Source organism: Gracilinanus agilis, chromosome 5 (assembly GCF_016433145.1).
Source record: "Gracilinanus agilis isolate LMUSP501 chromosome 5, AgileGrace, whole genome shotgun sequence".
Lineage (NCBI taxonomy): Eukaryota > Metazoa > Chordata > Mammalia > Didelphimorphia > Didelphidae > Gracilinanus > Gracilinanus agilis.
The window spans coordinates 41,488,126-41,509,752 of NC_058134.1; the positions used below are offsets into that span (position 1 = coordinate 41,488,126).

Here is a 21,627-nt window from a genome sequence, read left to right on the forward strand (position 1 = left end):
ACTAAGCAACAAGCTAATATTATTATCTCTTACCTGGTTCTTTCTACTCTCCTATATCATCTCTTCCTTTTCATTTGAATTAGATTAGAAAAGCTCAGATGAACTTGTTAATTAATACCTGTGTCTCTCCAGAGACTCCGTGTTCTTTACCTTCCTCCCCTACTCTTGTTAGATCTTCAGAGTAGAATAAGAAGCTTCTTCAGGCTTTTTTTTTTAGGTTAGAAGTATTTACTGTGAGTTACTCTGTAGTGGTCTAGCTTCCTCAAGTTCACTTCCCAACCCTGAACCACACACCTTTATTTGTTCAAAAGAGAAGGGATAGTCCAACCAGTTCTGCAGTTTAAGATAAAAAGCCCCAGGGACCAAATTATGCCACCTTGCGTGGCATAACAATAACTAGTATCTATCTCTGTTACCTCAAGGATTTCTGATTGCTTCTTTTAGAACAACTCCATGAGTAGTCAGTCATGGGGTTAATAGTACAACCCCATTTTTGAAGATGAGGAAACAAGCTTAGAGAATTTAGGTGACTTGCCTGCATCCTAGGATCACACAGTAAATAACTGCTTAGCCTAGATTCGAACCTAGACCTCCATATGGATCTCCAGACCCAGCAACCTTTCCACTACTAATTAGAAAGTCACCTAGAATCCCTCCCTGCTTCCCCTAGCTTTTCCAAGTCACCAGGTGAGCCTGTCACAAATATGACAAGAACATATACATCCCTTTTCACTAACTTCTAATTATGGAGCAATTTAATTTCTAATTTCTCATCTAAGGGAGCTGGCAGGTAAGGGTCAGGGTAGAGATGAATGACAGCAAACAGATGAGGAAAACGAAATGGCAGGAGCCAGGACAATATCCTCTCTGATTCTGTGCCAATATTAAATAATACCAGGGCCACCCAGCCCTCAAGGAAGTCCTTCTCTGCTTTAAAATCAAATAGCAATGCTTTATTTACATATCTTCCAACTTCCCCTTGCATCATTCTATACAATTTAAAGGTATAGATGAAATAAACAGTCAGCAAATTCTGACTGATTTTTTTTAGCCCTTACCTTTCATTTTAGGATCAATATTATGTATTGGTTCCAATACAGAAGGACAGTAGGGGCTAAGCAATGGGGGTTAAGTGACTTGCCCAGGGTCACACAGTTAGGAAGTGTCTAAGGCCAGATTTGAACTCAGGACTCTCCTGTTTCTAGACCTGGCTCTCTATCCATTGAACCACCCAGCTGCCACCCATAGTAAGTGCTTAATAAATGCTTGGTGAGGGAGTGATTCAGAGCCACCGTTCAAGTTTCTTCTTCTTCACTTATTTTCAGTGAAATCCATGGTATTGGATTTTGCCAGAACGTCCGCCATTTATAAAGAGCTAGATCATGCATCCAGACCACTAATCTTGACCTCTGTCCTTCTTGTATTCCCACAGCTTGGAATGGAGCAACACTATGAACTTGGAACATATTTAAGGAAAAGATTTTCCAACTTCTTGAATTCCACTTACAACCGGAATGAGGCAAGTGGGCCAATTGGGTGGGGTGGGGAATTTCACTGTCCAAGGTAAAAATCAAGCTAATCAAGTACTTATCTTTCTTTACAGGAAGTCAAATTCAATTTATAGGGCTTATTATTTATACAATAAGGTCATTCTTTACACATTCTATCCCCTGCGCCATCTAGCTGCCCCTTTTCTATATAAAGTGACATACATTTATTTTACTACCTCTTACTGGAGAAAAGCAAAATGAGCCCAATAACTGATGATATCCTGCTTTTGTGTAAACTTCCTTTGTGGGTGTATCTGTCCTTTTTCACAAGACCTGTTAGTTCCTTAGAAAACCTGCATTTCCTCTAAATTGGTATGTGCTTTCTCATTTTGGGGGAACTACTTGTGCTAGGGCTACTTGGGAAAAGACCTTGTACTGATGACTAGTCCTAATGGCAGGAATCATGTTTGTTTGTTTCTTTCCTCTTCTAGATTTATGTCCGAAGCACAGACGTTGACCGGACCCTGATGAGTGCCATGACCAATCTTGCTGCCCTCTTTCCACCAGAAGGCTCAAGTATTTGGAACCCCAAAATCCTTTGGCAGCCAATTCCAGTTCATACAGTACCGACTTCTGAAGATCAGGTCAGTAAGACTAAAGAGCTAGAAGTAACTCTCAGATGGAGATTAAGTAGAAATCTGAAAGAGCCAGGATATCCTACTAATGAGTTTTAAGTCATTTTAAAAGTTCAGAAAAAACTTTTACTAAGTGCTTATTGTGTTCAGGGCTGTGCTAGGTGCTAAAGAAAAAACAAATTTTAGATGAGATACAATGGCTGCCTTCATGAAGTTTACAGTCTAGTGTACACAGAATAACATCTCATTAGTGCTGGTTCAGAGATATATATATATATATATATATGAAATGTAATGTGAGGTCAGAGGAGAGAAAGGTGGTTACCTAGAGGGCGAATCAGAGAAGACTTTATGGAAGAGTGAGCATTTGAGCTGGGCTTCTAAGGCAGAATAGTAATTCAATAAATGAAGAAGGTAAGAGGACATTCAAAGTCAAGGAATGAAGGTTGGAAAGGACAGATTGTGTGCAGGGCTCGTTAGGCAGTCTATCAGAGAACACGAAGTACATGAAAGGTAGTTCAGTCATTTTTCAGTTGTGTCCTGCTCTGTGACCCCATTTGGGGTTCTCTTGGCAAAGATACTGGCTGGTTTGCCATTTTCTTTTCCAGCTCATTTTATAGATGAGGAGACTGAGGCACATAGGTTAATTGATTCGCCCAGGGTCATACAGCGAGTAAGTGTCTGAAACCAGATTTGAACTCAGAAAAATGAATCTTCCTGATTCAAGGTCCTAACTTTGTACACTATGGTACCACCTAGTACATGATAGGTGACACCCATTATGTGTCACCCACATGACAGAGACTAGTATGAGGTAAGTAGAGTAAACGTTACCAAGTATGTTCAAAGAGGAGTTCTTTCCTCTCTTTTCTCATGCACAAAATATGAAATTTCTGGTAGGAGGTCAATGTTTGGACATGGAGTAAACTTCCTCTGTTCTTGGTACTTGTTGCTCCATTAACACTACGTTGGCCACGAAGTTCCCAGCAGCACTTATAACCTATACTACATTCATGGGCTTGGATCTCAAAGGAGACAGGCATGCAATGCTCAGGGCTGGAGAGCTGGAAAGAGAAAAAAGTTGGACAACAAAGAGAAAGGAGCTACACACAGACATGGACACCCCTCTCAGGAATCATTCAACTCCAAGAATGACAGCAACTGGAAGCAGTAATAGAAGCGTGAAAAGTTCCATGGGCCAAATGGGCGCTACAAGTCAAAAGGAGTATATTGGCAGCAAGAGAATGAAAGTAGTTTCCAACCAATGGAAGTCCCTAGACCAAGCAGAGGAATTCATGGATCATGCCAAAGATGTACTTCAAATCAAGAGTTGAAGAAACTGAAATCATGGAGCAACAAAGCTAAGAGGCATAACTAAGAAGAGCAAGCCTGGACCTTGCCCTTTGCTGGTACTGTGAGTATTGGGGATTATAAAGGTCCAGAGTTGGGACGTGACTCTCTACTGGCCCTACTGGGTGGTATTATAATTCTGGAGTGACTATATATGACTTTGAGGAAAATGGAACTACTACTCTCCAGCTGCCCCCAAATTCTCTCTCCTTTATTCTAGTTTCTCCTTGTTACTCCATACTCCAGAATTATTTCTCCCTTCTTCACTAATCTCCTATCAAAATTCCCATACTTTTTTGGAGCTTGAGGTTTTCAGTAGACATTAAGGAGAAAGCGATTGCATTCAACTAATCCATACTTGGTTGTGAATGACAAATATTCCTCTAACTTTCTAAGAATACTTGTAAAGAGGTGGGAGAGAAAGGGGAGGAATTCCTAAATGTTTGAATTTCAGGAAATGTGAGAAGAGATTGTGTGGATAGAGTGCTTTTGTTTAAACTGTATCAGAGAGAGGACAGCTGAGCTCTCCACCAGAACTCTATACAGAACTAAAAAATGCCCAGACCAAGTCCTGATTGGGAATTCCAAAAAGAAAAAAGTCACAAGTCTTTTTTTCCAGCCCAGGTCATCAAAGGGAGACAGACAGTGAGGTCTTTGGACATTGGTAACAGGGTGTAGTCAAGAGCACACCATGGAGAGATTTGCAGGGCTGGTTCTGAATGAGCATCTGCCCACCACTATATACCAGAACAAGAAGTCCCAAACCCACACAGAAGTGCCTGACCTTGTGAAGGGAACAGGAACAGGTGCCATCTGGCAAGTTTCATGCTCGTTTCCTCATTCCAGGTTGTAGATCCAGACTGAGGAGTTGATTTCCCTGTAGGGATGGGATGGTAAGGAACAGTTGGAAGCCCTTAGCTGTGTGCTGAACAAAGAGCAAATGCAGAAGTAAGCTGCGGCTCTAACCCCAGGAGAGTCTCAGTTCTAGCTTCCATTCTCATCTGAACAGGCTGACCGAAAGGCCTCTTGCAACTGTGAAATTCTGATCTTTGATCCTAGGGATAATGTTTTAAAGTGCTGGAACTTATGGAACTCAGCTGTAGAAGTGCAATCACAATTGCAAATAAAGGCTTCAATACAGGGAATCTTCAACACAGAGGTGATCACAGAATCATCCAAAATATAAATGAGCTGGAAACCTTTAAACTCTTCTCTTTTGGTAGCCACAAAGTTGTTATGACAAATCATGGTAGATATACTTGAGAGAAAGCACTTATGTTACTAAGAGGATAGAAGTCTTTGAATTTCCAGAAACTAAAATCTCCTCTCTCTCTATTAAGAAATGTCCAATCCCTAAATCCTGTTGAGAAATGCATCCATGTGTTACTTCAGTGCTTGCCATACTAGAGAAAGTAATGTTTTATTCCTCAGAACTCATTGAAGGGGGGGGGCCGCTGGGTAGCTCAGTGGATTAAGAACCAGACCTAGAGACAGGAGGTCCTAGGTTCAAATCTGATCTCAGACACTTCCCAGCTGTGTGACCCTGGGCAAGTCACTTAACCCCCATTGCCTACCCTTACCACTCTTCTGCCTTGGAATCAATACACAGTATTGATTCTAAGACAGAAGGTAAGGGTTTAAAAAAAAAAAAGAACTCATTGCAACTCTGGCTTCAGCACCAATACAAGAAACAGACAGAAAAAAACTCAGGAATATCACAATACATGGAATGGCTAATTGGCACAGTAGAAGAGCGCTGGTCCAAGAGGCAGGAAGACTCATCTTCCTGAGATCAAATCCAGCTTCAAACTACTTAGTAGTTGTGTGACCCTGGAAAAGTCACAACTCAATTTGCCTCAATTTCTTTGTCTATACAATGAACAAACCACTCTAATATCTCTGCCAAGAAAACCTCAAATGGGGTCACAAAGAGTCATACGTGACTGAAAAACAATTGAACACTTGCATCACAGGACAAACATTATTTTATGTCATATTATTATATATTATATTATAAGATATTATTCACAAAGTGCTTTTCATCCATCATCATGACTCAGTCATTCAGTCATGATTAGCCAGGGAAGGATTAATTCTTAACTGAAGAGAAGAGGACCAACTGGTTGGCTTCTTTTAAGGTTCCAGACTGTAGGCTCTGAGATCTAGAGCAGGAAGGGTAAGGACCTCAAAGATTATCTCAGAATATTCCCTTGATTACCTTCAGCCTTGGATCCCTTGCCTTGCCTTATTCCCTATTCCTACCAGTTATTACCCTAGCTTCAGTCCCATATTACATCCTAAAATCCCCTTATAACAGTAAGGACCTCATAGATTATCTTGGAAACTCCCTTCATTTTACAGATGAGGAGACTGAGACCCAGGGATACTGAGTGACTTGTCCAAAGTCACACTGGATAAATATCAGAGCCAGGATTCAAACCCAAATGAGTGGTTCCACTATACCACTGCTGTTACTGTTCAGTAATTTTCAGAACTACTAAATGAAAAATGTGAATTCTTCAAGGTTTACCCACAAGATAGCTCATCCATCTCTTAAGAAAGCTGCATTTAATTCCATCAAAAGTAAAGTGCAGGGGGGAGCTGTATAGCTCAGTGGTTGAGAGCCAGGCCTAGAGACGGGAGGTCCTAGGTTCAAATCTGGCCTCAGACACTTCCCAGCTGTGTGACCCTGGGCAAGTCACTTGGCCCTCATTGCCTACCCTTACCATTCTTCTGCCTTGGAACCAATACTTAGTATTGATTCCAAGATGGAAGGTAAGGGTTTTAAAAATAAAAAAAAATTTTTTTAAAAAGTAAAATGCAGATGAAGCTTAAAGAGATGCAGGATTCTGGATTCAGAAAGAAGGCAGATGAAATTCAGTTTTACACTGACAGAAACAACCTTAAGTGCTCTATGATGACCCGAAGGCTGTTTATGGGCCAAAGACCTTTGGTGTACCCCAACTACACAGTACTGATGGAGCCATACTGATCAGAGATAAGAACATAATCCTTGGAGAGATGGGCTGAAACACTTCCATAGTATTCTTACCAGACCATCATCAACCAATGCTAAAGCCATTAACCATATACTCAAAATCCCTCTCCAGCCAAACTTCCAACTGAAGAAGAGGTTTTGAATGCCATTAGCCTCCTCTTGTGTGGCAAAGCTCCTGGTGCCGATTCCACTCTAGCAGAGATGTACAAGACAGAGGATCCACTGCTCATATACAAGAGCTGATTGAAATCTTCCAGTTATATGACAAGAGTTGATTATCCCCCAGGAGATTAAAGATGTCTCCATGGTCTAGCTCTATGAAGGAGAAGAAAATAGATTATCCTGTGAAAATAACAAAGGGGTCTCTCTCTCTTAGCCATCACAGGCAAGATTCTTGCCAGCATCCTCCTTAATTGACTAATCCTTCATCTGAAGGATGGTCATCTACCCAAGAGCCAGTGTGGCTTCAGAAAGGGCAGAGTAACAATCAATATAGTGTTTCCTGCCTGACCACTCCTGGAGAAATGCCAACACTGGAACAGAGCAGAACACTCATCAATCTGGCCAAGGCCCTTGATACTGTCTGTCCTGTTGGTTTGTGGAAGATCATGGCAAAATTCGGTTGTCTGGAGAAGTTTGTCAATACACCAGCTTCATGACAGCATGCTTGCACAGGTTCTAGATAATGGACAATGCTCTCACACTTTATGAGTCTCCAGTGGAGTAAAGTACTTGCTCCTATCCTTTTTTTCATATTTTTAGTGATTTCCTTGGATGCCTTCATTAAGAATAAAAGTGACATCAAAGTCAGCTATTATACCGATGGTAAATTATTTGGCTTGAAAAGGCTACAAACCAGGAATAAAGTAAAGGGAGAGTTGGTACTCACAGATGATTGTGCCCTCAATTCAGCCTCTGAGACTGAGATACAACAGAGCATAGATCAGTTCTCTGCCACTTGTGCTAATTTTGATCTGACAGTTTACACCAAGAAAAGAGAGGTTCTCCACCAATCAGCATCACACCATCGAAAAGTGGAACCATTGGTTAGAGTAATCCAAGATGTTTTGAATGCTGTGGAAAATTTTCTTTACCTTGGCATATATTTTCCAGGGGTAAATATATAGAACATAAATTTGATGTATGCATTGCCAGAGCTAGCTGAATGTTTGGGAGGCTCTGAAGTAAAGTGTGCAAGAGAAGAGGTATTAGGCTACCTACCAAACTGAAGGTCTCAGAGCCATTGTGCTGACCTCGTTGTTGAATACCTGTGAAATCTAGAAAATATACCAGCACCATGCCAAGAAACTAAATCACTTCCTTTTGAATTATCTTAGTGAGATTCCAAAGATCACTTGGCAAGATGAGGTACCAGACTCGGAGGTACTTTCTTGAACTAAACTGCCAAGCTTTTAAAGTCTATGGTATAACTCCAATGGGTTGGCCATGTCATTCAAATGCCAGATACTCTTTTGCCTAAAAGATTATTGTATGGAGAACTCACACAAAGGTTGGAAGAAGCTACCTGAGGATACTCACAAGGCCTCTCTGAAGAACTTTGGTATCAACTAGTAAATGCTTTGGTATTCCACCATGAGATAGAGGAGACAGGAGACCAGGACCAGCCAGCACATCAAAGAAAGCACTGTGCTGAATGAGCAAAGCAGAATTGCAGTAGCTCAAAAGAAATATGCAGTCCACAAATTTAGAGACATCTCCATCTTAAATGTTCATATGGGTTATTTGTGCCTGATACGTGGTAGAGCAATAATTGGACACAGCGTACATTGACCTCAACATAGTGATGTCATTTTGGTCCTCTTCCAGTACAAAAGACACCAACCACCAAATCACCACTTGCCACTACCTGTACCACTAACGAGACTTAAAATATAACTTCTATGTATTTCTGACCTACCTGAAATATGGAAATTGGAGGTACTGACTTATGATCTGTGTTGCAAATGAGAGGGAGAAAGGAGATAAAATGATTTATGTTACATTTTAGGTACAGAAAGAGGAAGTGACCAAGTATTTCATCACAGACTTTTGGTCTCTTCCTGAAAAGAATGAGATATTGTTTGGCCTTATAATATCCCCATATCCCTATCCAAGACTCACAAATACATTGATTTCCTCATCCCTATTTTAATTTTTCAAATTTTAATCTTTAAAATCTAATTTCAAAAGCAAAGTTCAATTACATTTTGGGATTTTTCTTCATGTCAGTTTCCTTAACTAAAGTTTGAAATGTGACTATTCTTTTTCTAGTATTTTCATATAATAATATAGATTAGAAATGGAATTTGTCCCAAAATTTCTGCCTAATGAATTTTTTTGTTCCTGTTCTTTTAGTTGCTGTACCTTCCTGATATAAAATGCCCTCGACTTCAAGCGCTTCAGGAAGAAACTTTGAGGTCAAAGGAATATCAAGACTTGCTGTCTCCATACAAGGTTTAAAAACAAAACAAAACTTGGCATTACTATTCCTTGCATAGTATAATGGGCCCAGGTTGGGGATGGGAAAGGGCCCTTCCCACCTCAACCCTACCCAGGTTTGTTATGAGTGTAGTGGTTTTAAAACAACTAACAGAAGTCAAAGTCACAATTATAATCACTGTTTGAACCATCTAATTTGACACTGTGCCACAGCCACAGACTATATTCTCAAAATTAATCTGCTCTCTTAAAAAACAGACCTACTTAGAGCAAATGAAACAATTCCCTGTCTTTTTAAGGTGATCTGTAAATGTATATCTAATGTGATTATTAAGGTATGAAAATAATTCCATGTAAATATATTTCATCGAGAACAATCAAAAAATACAAGCCTAACTGAGAACAGTTAGCTGATGTTATCACTTTTGCATAAAAGGGAAAGCTCATTATCTTTCAACTTTATGAATCCCATATCCTGTGTTTAGGTCATGGGAGAATTCAACAAGTAGACTTCTGTTCTAGTCACAAGATTATCACACATCCCAGTTTCTCTCCAAGTTATATTAGGAAACCTTATAAAATAGACTACACATTCATGTTTTCCTCCTATTTCCACCATGCTGCTTTTCCAGATTTAGCTCAAGACTATTTATCATTGGCTGAGCTTCCATGGCACACATCACCCCCATCCCTAATTCTCACTGTTGCTACTGTTTTGTCTATGTTCACCATCCTCAGGATCCATAGTCAATTCATCAGAGATGAAAATAGTCACGAGTCTGTCTCATTCTTTAATGTTATCATGGTAATTTTATATAAGAAACGTTGTACTCTTGGATAATGAACCCAAACTTCTTCATTGACCTTCAGCTAGCCCAGAATCTAGAATGATTTTCTCATTCTGATTTCTCATCCTTAGGATAATCTAACATAGGTCCTCCCATGGTTATACCAATCACAGTATGTCTAGCACTGCATCATACCCAAAAGCCGAGGAGAAGAGCCAACCTTCCCCCAGATGCTTGTTTCCATTTTTACTTAAAGTATTTCAGAAATGGGGGTAGCTAAGTAGCTCAGTGGATTGAGAGCCAGATCTAGAGATAGGGGTTCAAATTGAAAGTGTCAGACACTTCCTACCTGTGTAACCCTAGGCAAGTCACTTAACCCCCATTGCCTAGCCTTAACCATTCTTTTGCCTTGGAACCAATATACAGTATTGATTCTGAGACAAAAGGTAAGGGTTTAATAATTTTTTAAGATTAAATGATCTGTTAGATAATAAGATTTGATAGATAACAAATATCTGCAGCAGTATTGGAACTTAGGGCTTTCCAACTCCAAGATCAGCATTCTGTCCACTCCAGCAGGTTACTCCCATACTCGTAGTATAATGAGATTTAATCTTGACTTGCAATTAATCTCGATTTTTTGTTATTGAATTGTATCTGGCTCTTTATGACCCCATTTGGGGTTATCTCTTGGCAAAGATACTGAAAACGTTTAACATTTCCTTCTTTAGCTCATTTTTACAGATGAGGAAACTGAGGCCAACAGGGTTAAGTGAATTGCCCAGGGTCACACAGCTAGTATGTGTCTGAGACTAGATTTGAACTCACAGAGATGAGTCTTCCTGATTCCAGGGTCAGCACTCTTATCTATCTAACCACTGCACAACCTAGTTCCATTAACTTCATCTTTTAAAAAGTTAGCATAGTCAATATCACCCATATATTTTCCTGGCAAGTAACTAATTCACTGTCATTTTTCTTTATGTCATTTTGTATGTTTTTCAGGATTTTATAAGTACTTTATCCGAGCTTTCAGGACTCCAAATCAAGGACCTTAATGGAATTTGGAATAAAATCTATGATCCTTTATTTTGTGAGGTACAAGGAAAAAAAGACTAACCTCCTCTAATCTGATTGTTTGAAATATGCCTATTTAAACTTATATAACACGGTCTCTGTTTTTTCCATTCCAGATGTATTACTCTTGCTTCCTTTGACAGTAGAACATAATTTAGGACTCCTTTTGTTATTAACTCTGAAAATCCTCCCATATTTCCTTTTCTCTCTTGTTATTAATATTCTCACCCTTTAGAAAATTGTGAGCAAAATTGCTTTTTGTCCATCTCTTGCCACTTAGTGATTTTTCATTCACTCAGGAATACTGGGCCCCTGGTATGTGTTTTAATTAAAAAAGAAATGCCTTTCTACTGGAGGGGGAAAAAATGACTTGAATTTTATAGATATAAGGAAGCAAGAAAAAGTAGGCCAAATGTATCAGCATTGGCTCATCAGCAAAGATCCTCAACAGCCATTTTCCTATGAAGGTCAAATTCTCATTGTAGTTCAATGAATTATAATAGCTTTTCAAGATGATATTTTCTTCAGCTTATAAAGGGTCCTGCCAGCCTTCTTGTGTATCATTTCTGAGTCATTGTGGCTCAGGGGAGGAAGAAATATACCATGAGTGCTTATTTTCCATCAGACTCATTTAATAAATGAGACTATCAGTGAGCATTTATTAAACTCTTCCTATTTATCAGGAAACCTGCTAAGTACCAGAGAAGTTGTTCATTCATTTTAGTTGGGTCTGATTCTTTGTGACCCCATTTGGGGTTTTCTTGGCAGAGATCCTAGAGTAGTTTGCCATTTCCTTCTTCAACTCATTTTACAAATGAGGAAACTAAGGCAAACAGAGATAAGTGACTTGCCCAGGGTCATACAACTAGTAAGTATCTGAGGCTGGATTTAAATTCCTGACACTACCATCTACTCTGCCACTTAGCTTCCCAAGTACTAGAGATATAAAGATAAAATAAAAATCCCAAACCTCAAAGAGTTTACACTCTATTGGGGGAGATAACCTATAGGCATATCAGTATGTAAAAAAATATGCAAGGTAATTTTGTTGAAGAGTCACTAGCCAAAGGGATCAAAAAAGGCTTCTACATTTAGACCTTGTAGAAGGTCTGAATTCTGAAGGAAGCTAGGGATTCTACAAAACCAAAATAAGAAGGGAATACAGTCTAAGCAGAGGTATAGTGGGTAAAACTGTGGTTGAAGGCTTGCCCACTTTTATTATAATTGGAAAACATCTTTGAGAAGTTTTTTGGGAAATTGTTGCCCTTCATTATTTACCACTGTTTCTCAGTTTGAAATTATCACAAGTGTGAAGTGTTTCAGCCAGGATGAGGTAGAAGAATGACACCTGAGTTTGATATCAGAGAGCCTGGGTTCAAATTCCAGCTCTGCTGCCTACTTACCAGAATGGCCCTGGAGAAATTCCATACATATTATAAATAATTGCATCTTATTTATATATTTTATATATTACATATCTCTCTGGATCTCAGTCTTCTCATTTGTAAAATGAGGACATTGGACTAGATCATCTAATTTCAGTGCCTTCCTTGGTTAATTATTTCCTATTTATTCTATACATAACTTGTTTTGTATATATTTGTTTGCATATTATCTCCTCCCATTAGATTGTAAGCTCGGTACCTGACACTTAAATGTTTGCTGGTCGATTGATTAAAGTCTCTGCCATGCTATAGGAAAATTGGAAAACAGTTTGGCAAAATCAGGTTTAGATCAATATCTCACACTCTAAACCAAGATAAGGTCAAAATGGGTACATGATTTAAATGTCACGAGTGATATAAGTAAATTAGGTGAACATGGAATAGTATACCTGTCAGATCTATGGGGAAGGAAAGAATTTAAGAACAAGCAAGAAATCGAGAACAGTAAAGATGTAAAATGAATAATTTTGATTATATTAAATGTAAAAGGTTTTGTACAAATAAAGTCTCTGCCATATCTAGATCCTGTGATTCTGGGAGCATAAATTGATATCATAGTTATCCCCTGTAATAAATGGCACAGTTTGTCTAGCTTGGGTAGAGTGGCTTAGCTCAGATGTGAGTTATATTCTTGTTTCTCTTTTATCATTATCATCTGCTTCACCAAATATATCCAACCACTTAGTTCTGTAAGAGCTTCTTCCATAGAAAGATTTAAAACTACCCTTTTATGCTACTTTCTCAATCATTTTCCTTATACTCCCTTGGATCCCATTGGGATCTTGTTAATTTTCATTTTTCAGGGGCCATTTAGCCACATGAGGATATAGCCTAGCTACCTTTCACCTGTCTTTTTTCCATTCCTTTTCTTTGCAGGTCTTTGCTTCTTTTCTGTACTTCAATCTCTACTTTTAACTCAATTTGCTTCTTAGAGAATTGTTGGTCTTCTTTGACTGGAGGGAACTAGTGTGGGGTCTCTACCTGCTTTACTTTGGAGGTTGAAGCTCTTTCCCTTGGCTACCAGTTGGACTCATTTTTAAGAACCTTTTAATACATATTGCCTAAGGCTTCAGAGCATCATCCCTTTTTCTTCTTACCTTTCAGGCAACCCAGGTGTTTGGGGTTTTGTTTTGTTCTGTTTTAAGCCATTTAATTCATCTTCAAGTGGAATTTCTCTCCCAATGCATCTGTCTTTCCTATTAAATGCAAAGGGTGGTTTGTAAAAATCCCTCCAGATTAGGTAGATTCTTGTCCTGAAGCTCCCTACTTCATTGTGTATAAAATTCCTTTTGCCACTGAGAATCTTAAGTCGAAAGCTTTGGCCATACATAAAGGGGGTGAGAAATCAACCTCTGTGGGGCTCCTTGGGTGATTTTTACAGCTGTTTACCTTAAAAATGAAACATTCTTAGAAAGAGCCCATTTGTTATATTTTATACACCAAAACCAGTGAGGTCCAAGCATAGTAGTATTTCTGGGATGATTAGGGAACATAGGATGACAACAAACAAGCAGGCCAACCAGAAGGAAAAAGGAAACTCTACAGTGCTCATTTTCTGTTTTCTCTTTTATTGCAGAGAGTTCACAATTTTACTCTACCCACCTGGGCCACTACAGACACCCTAACAAAGCTGGAGGAGCTGTCCAAATTATCTCTCTTGTCAACCTTTGGAATTTATAAGCGGAAAGAAAAAGCTCGACTTCAGGGAGGTACGTTGCTAAAACACAGGCACATGTGCACGTGCATTTATGTTTACATGTGTATGCACATATGTATGCATGTATGTTTATATAAGATTGGATAGAACTTTATGATTATGTAGTCTAGCCTTGCTCTGGTAAATTGCAGTCATCCCAGAATTCTGAACAATGATCAGCACCTATTCTGAGTAAACAAGATTGGACTAAACCTGGAGCACTTGAATGTTAAATTGGTAATTTATGGAATGACCTTTTTGCACATTTCCAAGAAAATTGACTGAATTGGCCTGCTGCTCTAGAATTTCTAGAACAAGTCTGATGTGAATGGGAATTTGCCTGGTTCAATCCCAAAGAAAAGCCCAATAGTTTTGTTGTTTTTTTTTTAAATGCTCACCTTCCATCTTAGAACCAATATTGGTTCTAAGGCAGAAGAGTGGTAAGGGCTAGGCAAAGGGGGTTCAGTGACTTGCCCAGGGTCACACAGCTAGGAAGTATCTGAGGTCACATTTGAACTGAGGACCTCCCATCTCTAGGCCTGGCTTTCAATCCACTGAGCCACCCAGCTGCCCCCATAAGGCCAATAGTTTTAAATCTGGGTAAATGGGAGTAGTTAACAATCATCCTCATATGTAGAAATGGGGATAGTAATATTTGTATGACTTACCTCACAGGGTTGCAATGAGAATCAAATGAAAAAATGTGCCTAAAGCACTTGGCAAACCTTTAAGTGCTGTATAAATGTCAGTTATCATTATTATATCAGATATTTTTCCACAGAGATGTTCAATAAATTATAATGTAACCTTGGGGCATAATGCAGTCCAGAAGATACACTCATGATTCTATAGGAAATAGAAGAGAAATACAGAATTCAAGCCTGCTACCACACTGTATTCACTGACTCCACCAAAACACTTGATAGTTTCCCCAAACAAGAGGTGAGCCACTTAGCCTTCAGGAGCAAAAAGGCAGCAGCTGCTACCAACAGACCTAACAGGTGCACTCTCTCTCTCTCTCTCTCTCTGTCTTTTTCTCTCTCTCATTCTCTCTTTCTCTCTCTCATTCTCTCTTTCTCATTCTCTCTCTCTGTGTCTCTCTCTATCTCTCATTCTCTCTCTCATTCTTTCTTTCTTACTCTCTCTTTCTCTCACTCATTCTCTCTCAATCTCTCTTTCTCTCCTTCATTCTCTGTCTCTCTCTGTCTCTCATTCTCTCTCATTCTCTCTTTCTCACTCTCTCTCTCCCTCATTCTCTCTCTCTTATTCTCTGTGTCTCTCTCATATTCCCATTCTCTCTCTCTCTTTCTCTTTCTTTCAATTTCTCTCTGTTTCTTTTCCTGTCTCTGTTTCAGTTTCTCTCCCTCTCTCCTTCTGTCTGTCTGTCTCTCTATCTCTGACTCTCTTTCTCTGTGTGTCTCTTTCTCTGTCTCTCCCTCTCTCTCATTCTCCCTCTCTCTCATTCTGAAGCTCTCTAAAAGCAGCATATATAAATAAAGAGAAGCCAGAACTCTGGGTTGCCATTTCTAAACTAGCTCTCACACTGCAGCTATAGATTTCATCATCTTGGGCAGAGGGAAAAAAAGGGAAGTCAGATGAGAACTCTTCATAGCAGAGTGCTGTCAGTATTTCTAGTGATTGTGATACGGGCTTGAGTGATCTGTGCTCCCACTGGGACAAGACTGTGTCCACCTCCAAAAAGCCAGATCCTGAAAACAATAATTGCAGTGGCAACACACAGTTTTTAACAGGAACACAGACAACAGTTTAACAGACAAGATGTATCTAACTTTATAAGGAGCCAGATCACTGTGTGCTCTTAATGGATGGATACTGGAAAAGTGAAGGGGGAAATAAACCTTGATTAAGCATTTACTGTATCCCACTTACTATAAGCACTTTACAAATATTTTCCCATTTGACCATCAAAATAACTCTATGAGGTTAGATACTATCTATATCCACTTTTTACAGCTGAGGTAAACAGAGGTTAAATGACTTACCTAGAATCACACAGCTAGGAAATATCTGAAGCTGGATTTGAACTCAGGTCTTCCTGATTCCAAGACTCAGTACTCTACCCACTATGCCACTTAGCTTCTGCCTAGGCATATTAATAGTGGCATGCTTTAACAACTGACTCCCCACCTCCTCCCCACAAAAAAAAATGTGTCATGAGACACTTTTCAGTTTAATCCACATTTTTAACATTTCCCCATCATTTGATTAAGTCTGGTCAATCAACAAAATAGTAAATCAAGTCCCAATTTGTAGTATTTGCCCATTTCCATGATGTAAATGGTCACACTCAAAGCTTAACAATCAACTCTCATAAAACAGCTGCTTTATGACTCCAGCACACACCTGAATATTAAAATCAGTAAATTGCAGACCCAGAAAGGACCTCAGAGGTCATTTAGTCCAAATTCTTCCTTCTTCAGAAGAGAAAACTTAAGCCCTGAGAAGTCTCAAGTGACCCATAGAGCTATGACATGGTAGTCACAGCATGAACCTCTTTCTAGCACACCATGAAGGAGCATGGGAATAATAAGAATTATAATAAGAGGTAGCTAAACCCCAAAGAAACATCTGAAAAGCCTACATTACATCTGAATTCAAAAGCAGTTTATTCCCTAGGACTGATCTTAGGTTATGAATATCATACAAGCATGGAAAGAAGGAATAAAGTCAGAGAGATACAAGCAGATAGGCACCTAGCATCCTATGTTAAATGCCTTTGCTGCAGAAAAAATGGCATTGAAAACAATCCTGGATGATCCTTAAAGCCTTTTACAATGTCTTAATTTCAGCAATCTCCTAATGTGGGTTTTAAAACAACTTCCTTCTTCTCCCATTTGAGGCACACAAAAACCTAATTGTGAATTAATGTTCAGCTCTAACCAGATGGCTGATTCATCCCCATCCTTTTGTAATTCTTCTTTAAGGTGTTCTGGTGAAAAACATTGTTGATTATTTCCATAAAGCAGCCAATGAATCTAATGCAAAAAAATTCATCATCTACTCGGGGGTAAGTATGTTGTTGTTTTTTCTGAGTTGGAGCAAAAAATTTAGGTACAAAGAAATACATCTTTACCTCCTAAATAGAAAGCTTTCCATAAGCAAGCAAAGTCCAAAGGCATGAACTATACAGATGACTAATTGTACGGGGGTCCCTCAGAGTTCTCGGGGGCAGTATGGAATTCTGTGATCCAGCTTCATCCCCTCTCAGGGTTATGGATGTTACAGATTAAAACAGGATAATTTCTATAAACCCTTTATGAGCTTTAGTTCTATCAGGGAGGCTCTTTGGAATGTTCATTTCACTCAACATTTCAACAAACATTTATTAGCCACCTACTATGTCTCAAGCAATCTCCTGACTTTCTTCAAGTCTTAGTTAAAATCCCACCTTCTACAGAAGAAGCCTTTCCCAATCCCCTTTAATGTTAGTGCCTTCTTCTTGTCAAAGACCTCCAATCTATCCAATATATGTCTTGTTGGTGTATAATTATTTTCATATTGCCTCACCCTTTAGACTGTAAGCTATTGGGGGCAGCTGGGTAGCTCAGAGGATTGAGAGCCAGGCCTAGAAATGGGAGGTCCTGGGTTCCAATCTGGCCTCAGACACTTCCCAGCTGTGAGACCCTGGGCAAGTCACTTGACCCCCATTGCCTACCCTTACCACTCTTCTGCCTTGGAGCCAATACGCAGTATTGACTCCAAGATGGAAGGTGAGGGTCTTAAAAAATTGTTTTTTAAATAGACTGTAAGCTATTAAAAAGCAGGGACTTTTGCCTTTCTTTGTAACCCACAGTGTCTGGTACATAGTAGGCACTTGATAAATGTTTGACTTGACTTGGCACTGAGGATAGAAAGGCAAAAATGGAACAGTTCCAAGGAGCTTCACATTAGAGGAAAACATGTATGCAGAAAAGTAACTACAAAATAATTTCCTAGGATGAGGAGAAAGGGCATGGTGCCTAGAGACCTGATTGACCTTGATGTCGTGAAGACCTAGGTTCAAATTCCATCTCTTATACTATATGACCATGGGAAAGTCACTTAACCTCTCAAGTGACCCAAATGACTCTCAAAGAACATAAGTTACAGATGTGTAATAGTGGAGGGAGATTCCATACCCAGAGTTCCCTATACCAATGAAATCAATGGACCAAAAGGAATAGGGGGAGGGGTGATAACAGGCTATCATAGGACAGTGAGCACAGGAATAGAAAGCTGTCTTTGGGGTTATAATATGCAATCTACTTCCAATTTTTCTGTATGATCTTTAGTATGTCATTTATCCATTTGCTCTCCATTTGCTCATTTAAAAAGTGAATGAGATCTTGTCTTAGATTCCAGCAGTATATAAAGCCAAACTAATAACTTTTAAACACTCTGAAATAACTTCCTTCTTTTTCAATAATTATGTGAGTAACCCTCTCTAGTCTCATGAAATTTTATCCCCAGACTTGATCCTCAGATGGCACAAAACCATACAAAAAGTTTGTTATTCTTCCATAGTTGGGCCACATCAGTAGGTCCTTTGAAATTTTATAATTATTCATTAAGCTACTGTAAAGGGTAAACCACAGGTAAGCCTGGAAAGTGTTTTTTCTGTCTTTCAGCATGACACTACTATTGGGGCCCTGCAGATGGCACTTGATGTTTTTAATGGAAAATTTCCACCTTATGCTGCCTGCCACATAATGGAACTATACCTTGAAAATGGGTGAGTATTTCTAAATCCTTTTCAAAATAAAATCACTCTCTATATCAATTTGCTTGCCTTTTCTAGGAGGAAATACTCTGTTGATATTTAAGTTGAGAATAAAAATTGGAAAACAAATATTAAGAATTGTTTTTACATGTAATTGGATAAGAAAATATAAAAATTTTCTAAAATCAGAATCAACAATAACCTGAAAGAAAAAGATAGTATGCTAACCCAGCCATGATGCCTTCTGGTTTTTTTCCAGTAATATGTTATTTTTACCAATTATATATAAAAATAATTTTAACATTTTTTCTAATATTTTCAGCTCCAAATTATTTCCCTCCTTCCCCCCCTCTTTGAGATAGTAAGCAATTTGAGATAATTTACACATGGGTGACATGATGCTTTCAAAAAATTTGTTTTTATTCTGAACTTAAAAGCAAAAATATGAGAGTATTTCTGTACATATAGGATAACACAAAAAGAGGAGTTGATTTGAAGCTGTGACTTTCCACTAGTCCTTGATTCCTAAAGCACTCCTTCTATCTAGTGATCTATAACAATCACAATTAAAATAATTGATTCCATTAACCATTTGGGAAGAAGGAAATGGGAAACAAAATAATCAGCAATGCATACAATGTTGGAGTTGGAGTTGGAAAAAACCTAAGAAAACTTAAAAGACTCACTTTTTCACAAGAACTGCATGCCGGGAAAATTAGAAAATGAGGAAAGAGTTCATGACTAAAGAAGCAATAGAAAGGGTCACAGAACATAAAATGAATAGCCCTTATTATTTAAAATGTAAAAGTTTCTGTACAAACTAATGCAGATAAAATTAAAAAGGAAATCTGTTTGGGGCAAAAAAATCTTTGCCATAAATTTCTATGATAGAGGTTTCATATTAAAGAAAAAAAACTGATTCAAATTTATAAGACCAAGAGTCATTCCCAAATAAATAAATGGTCAATGGATATGAAGAGGAAGTTTTCAAAAGAAGAAATTCTAGCTGTCAACAACCATGTGAAAAAAAATGCTTTGAATCTCTAATAATTAGAGAAATGCAAATTAAAGCAAATCCAAGGTCCTATTATGCATCCTTCAGATTGACAAAGTTAACAAAACAGGAAAATAAGAAGTTTTAGAAGGGCTGAAGAAAAACAGGCACATTCATATACCACTGATGGAGTTGTGATCTAATCATTCTGGAAAGCAATTTGGAACTGTCCAAAAAATTTCTATACTGGGCAGATTTGTTCTTTGACGCATTTATAAGACTACTGGGCTTACACCTTAAAGAAATCAAAGAAAGAAGAAAAGGACTTATATGTACCAAAATACTTACAGCTTCCCTTTTTATACTATCAAAAAACAGGAAACTAAGAGAGTGCCCTCCTATTAGGAAATGGCTAAACAAATTGTGGGCAGCAGGGTGGCACAGAAAATAAAGTGCTGGTCTTGGGATCAGGAAGACTCATCTTCCTGAGTTCAAATCTGGCTTCAGACACTTAATAATTGTGTGACCCTGAACAAACCACTTAACCCTATTTGCTTCAGTTTCCTCATCTGTAAAAAAACACTCCAGTAGCTTTGCCAAGAAACCCCCAAAATGGGTCACAAAGAATGGAACACAACTGAAATGACCAAACAACAACAACAACAAAACAAATTGTAATATTTTGTGTCATAAGAAAAGACAAAATGGAGCGTTCCAGAGGAAACTGGGAAGATTTCCATAAAGAAAGGCAGAATAAAGAGAACTAGAAGAAGAGATGATAGAAAGACAACAATGTTGAGAAAAATAACTTTGAAAGACTTTAAAGTGCTGCTCAATGAAATGATAAATGGCACATCTAGAGAACTAAAGATATGACATACCACCCACCTAAGACCAGAGAGATAATGCACTTATAATACATACATTTTTGAAATTGGCCAGTGAGGGGGTTTGTTTTGCTGACCCATGCTTATTTGCTATGAGAGTTTTATTTGGGGACTTTAGGAAAAAAAGTTAAGTCCTTTTCTCCCATCTTAGAATCAATACTATGTACTGGTTCTAAGGCAAAAGAGCAGTAAGAGCTAGGCAATAGGGGTAACTGATGTGCCCAGGAACACACAGCTAGGAAGTAATTGAGGCCAAATTTGAACCCAGGACTTCTCATCTCTAAAAAAATAAGAGAACAAACAAGCATCTAGGAAAGTATATTAACAACCAGACTGAGTATGGATTATGAAAGAAGATTGCAGATTATAGAATTAAAAAATAATATGCTAATGCATCATGATGCTGCTTTTGGATATTGAGAATCATAAAAAAGGGTCTGGAGACTAAACACACCGAATGTTTTAAGGATTGCCATGGGGAAGGATTCAGTTTGTTCTGCTTGGCTCTAGAGGGCAGAACTAAGAACTAAGGATAAAGAGAAGCAGATTTTTTTCTTAATGTAAAGATACAGTTCCTAACTGAGCTTTCCAGGAGTAAACTGTACTACTGAGGGGATGGTTGGTTTGCCCTCACTGGCATTACTTGGCTAGACGACTATTGACTCTGAACTACTTCTAGATGGCCATTCCCTAAATATATTATAAAAAGGAAATAGTTCAGAGGGTGCTAGAGATGCTGAGCTGCTGAGATGCTATGATGCCATTCTCAGGCTTTGCCAGCTATATGCCTTGAATCCACCAACTACACCAAGATCACTCCAAGGAGCCATCTCTCACTGAAAGAAGCTACCAGGGTTCCAGCATGAAAGAAAAGGAGCAATTGGATTTAGCAAAACTGAAGGCTTTCAGGTGTGTAGTCAGGGATCTTATTTTTCCTGAGATTCGAGGATCAGAGATAGGACTGCAGAAAGGCAAGCAAGAGGAGAACCAAGTCATTTCAGAGAGAAAGAAGTTAAATCATTTGTGCCAAACATGCTTCATCACTCCAGAATGTAACTGGGCAGTAAGAATCTCCTTGCTCCAGAGCATTCTCATAGTTCTACCATCA

The 21,627-nt window shown here is 38.6% G+C and overlaps 1 protein-coding gene across 1 annotated transcript in view; it reads left to right on the plus strand.

Annotated features, from left to right (window-relative positions):
* The window catches only part of ACP3 (acid phosphatase 3), a 53,381-nt gene that overhangs the window by 17,966 nt on the left and 13,788 nt on the right, over positions 1-21,627 (plus strand). The window contains exons 3-9 of the mRNA XM_044678306.1: positions 1,433-1,519; positions 1,982-2,134; positions 8,829-8,927; positions 10,706-10,798; positions 13,799-13,931; positions 16,864-16,946; positions 18,547-18,650. Coding sequence (XP_044534241.1) covers positions 1,433-1,519; positions 1,982-2,134; positions 8,829-8,927; positions 10,706-10,798; positions 13,799-13,931; positions 16,864-16,946; positions 18,547-18,650 — 752 coding nt within the window. The remainder of the gene's footprint in view (positions 1-1,432; positions 1,520-1,981; positions 2,135-8,828; positions 8,928-10,705; positions 10,799-13,798; positions 13,932-16,863; positions 16,947-18,546; positions 18,651-21,627) is intronic.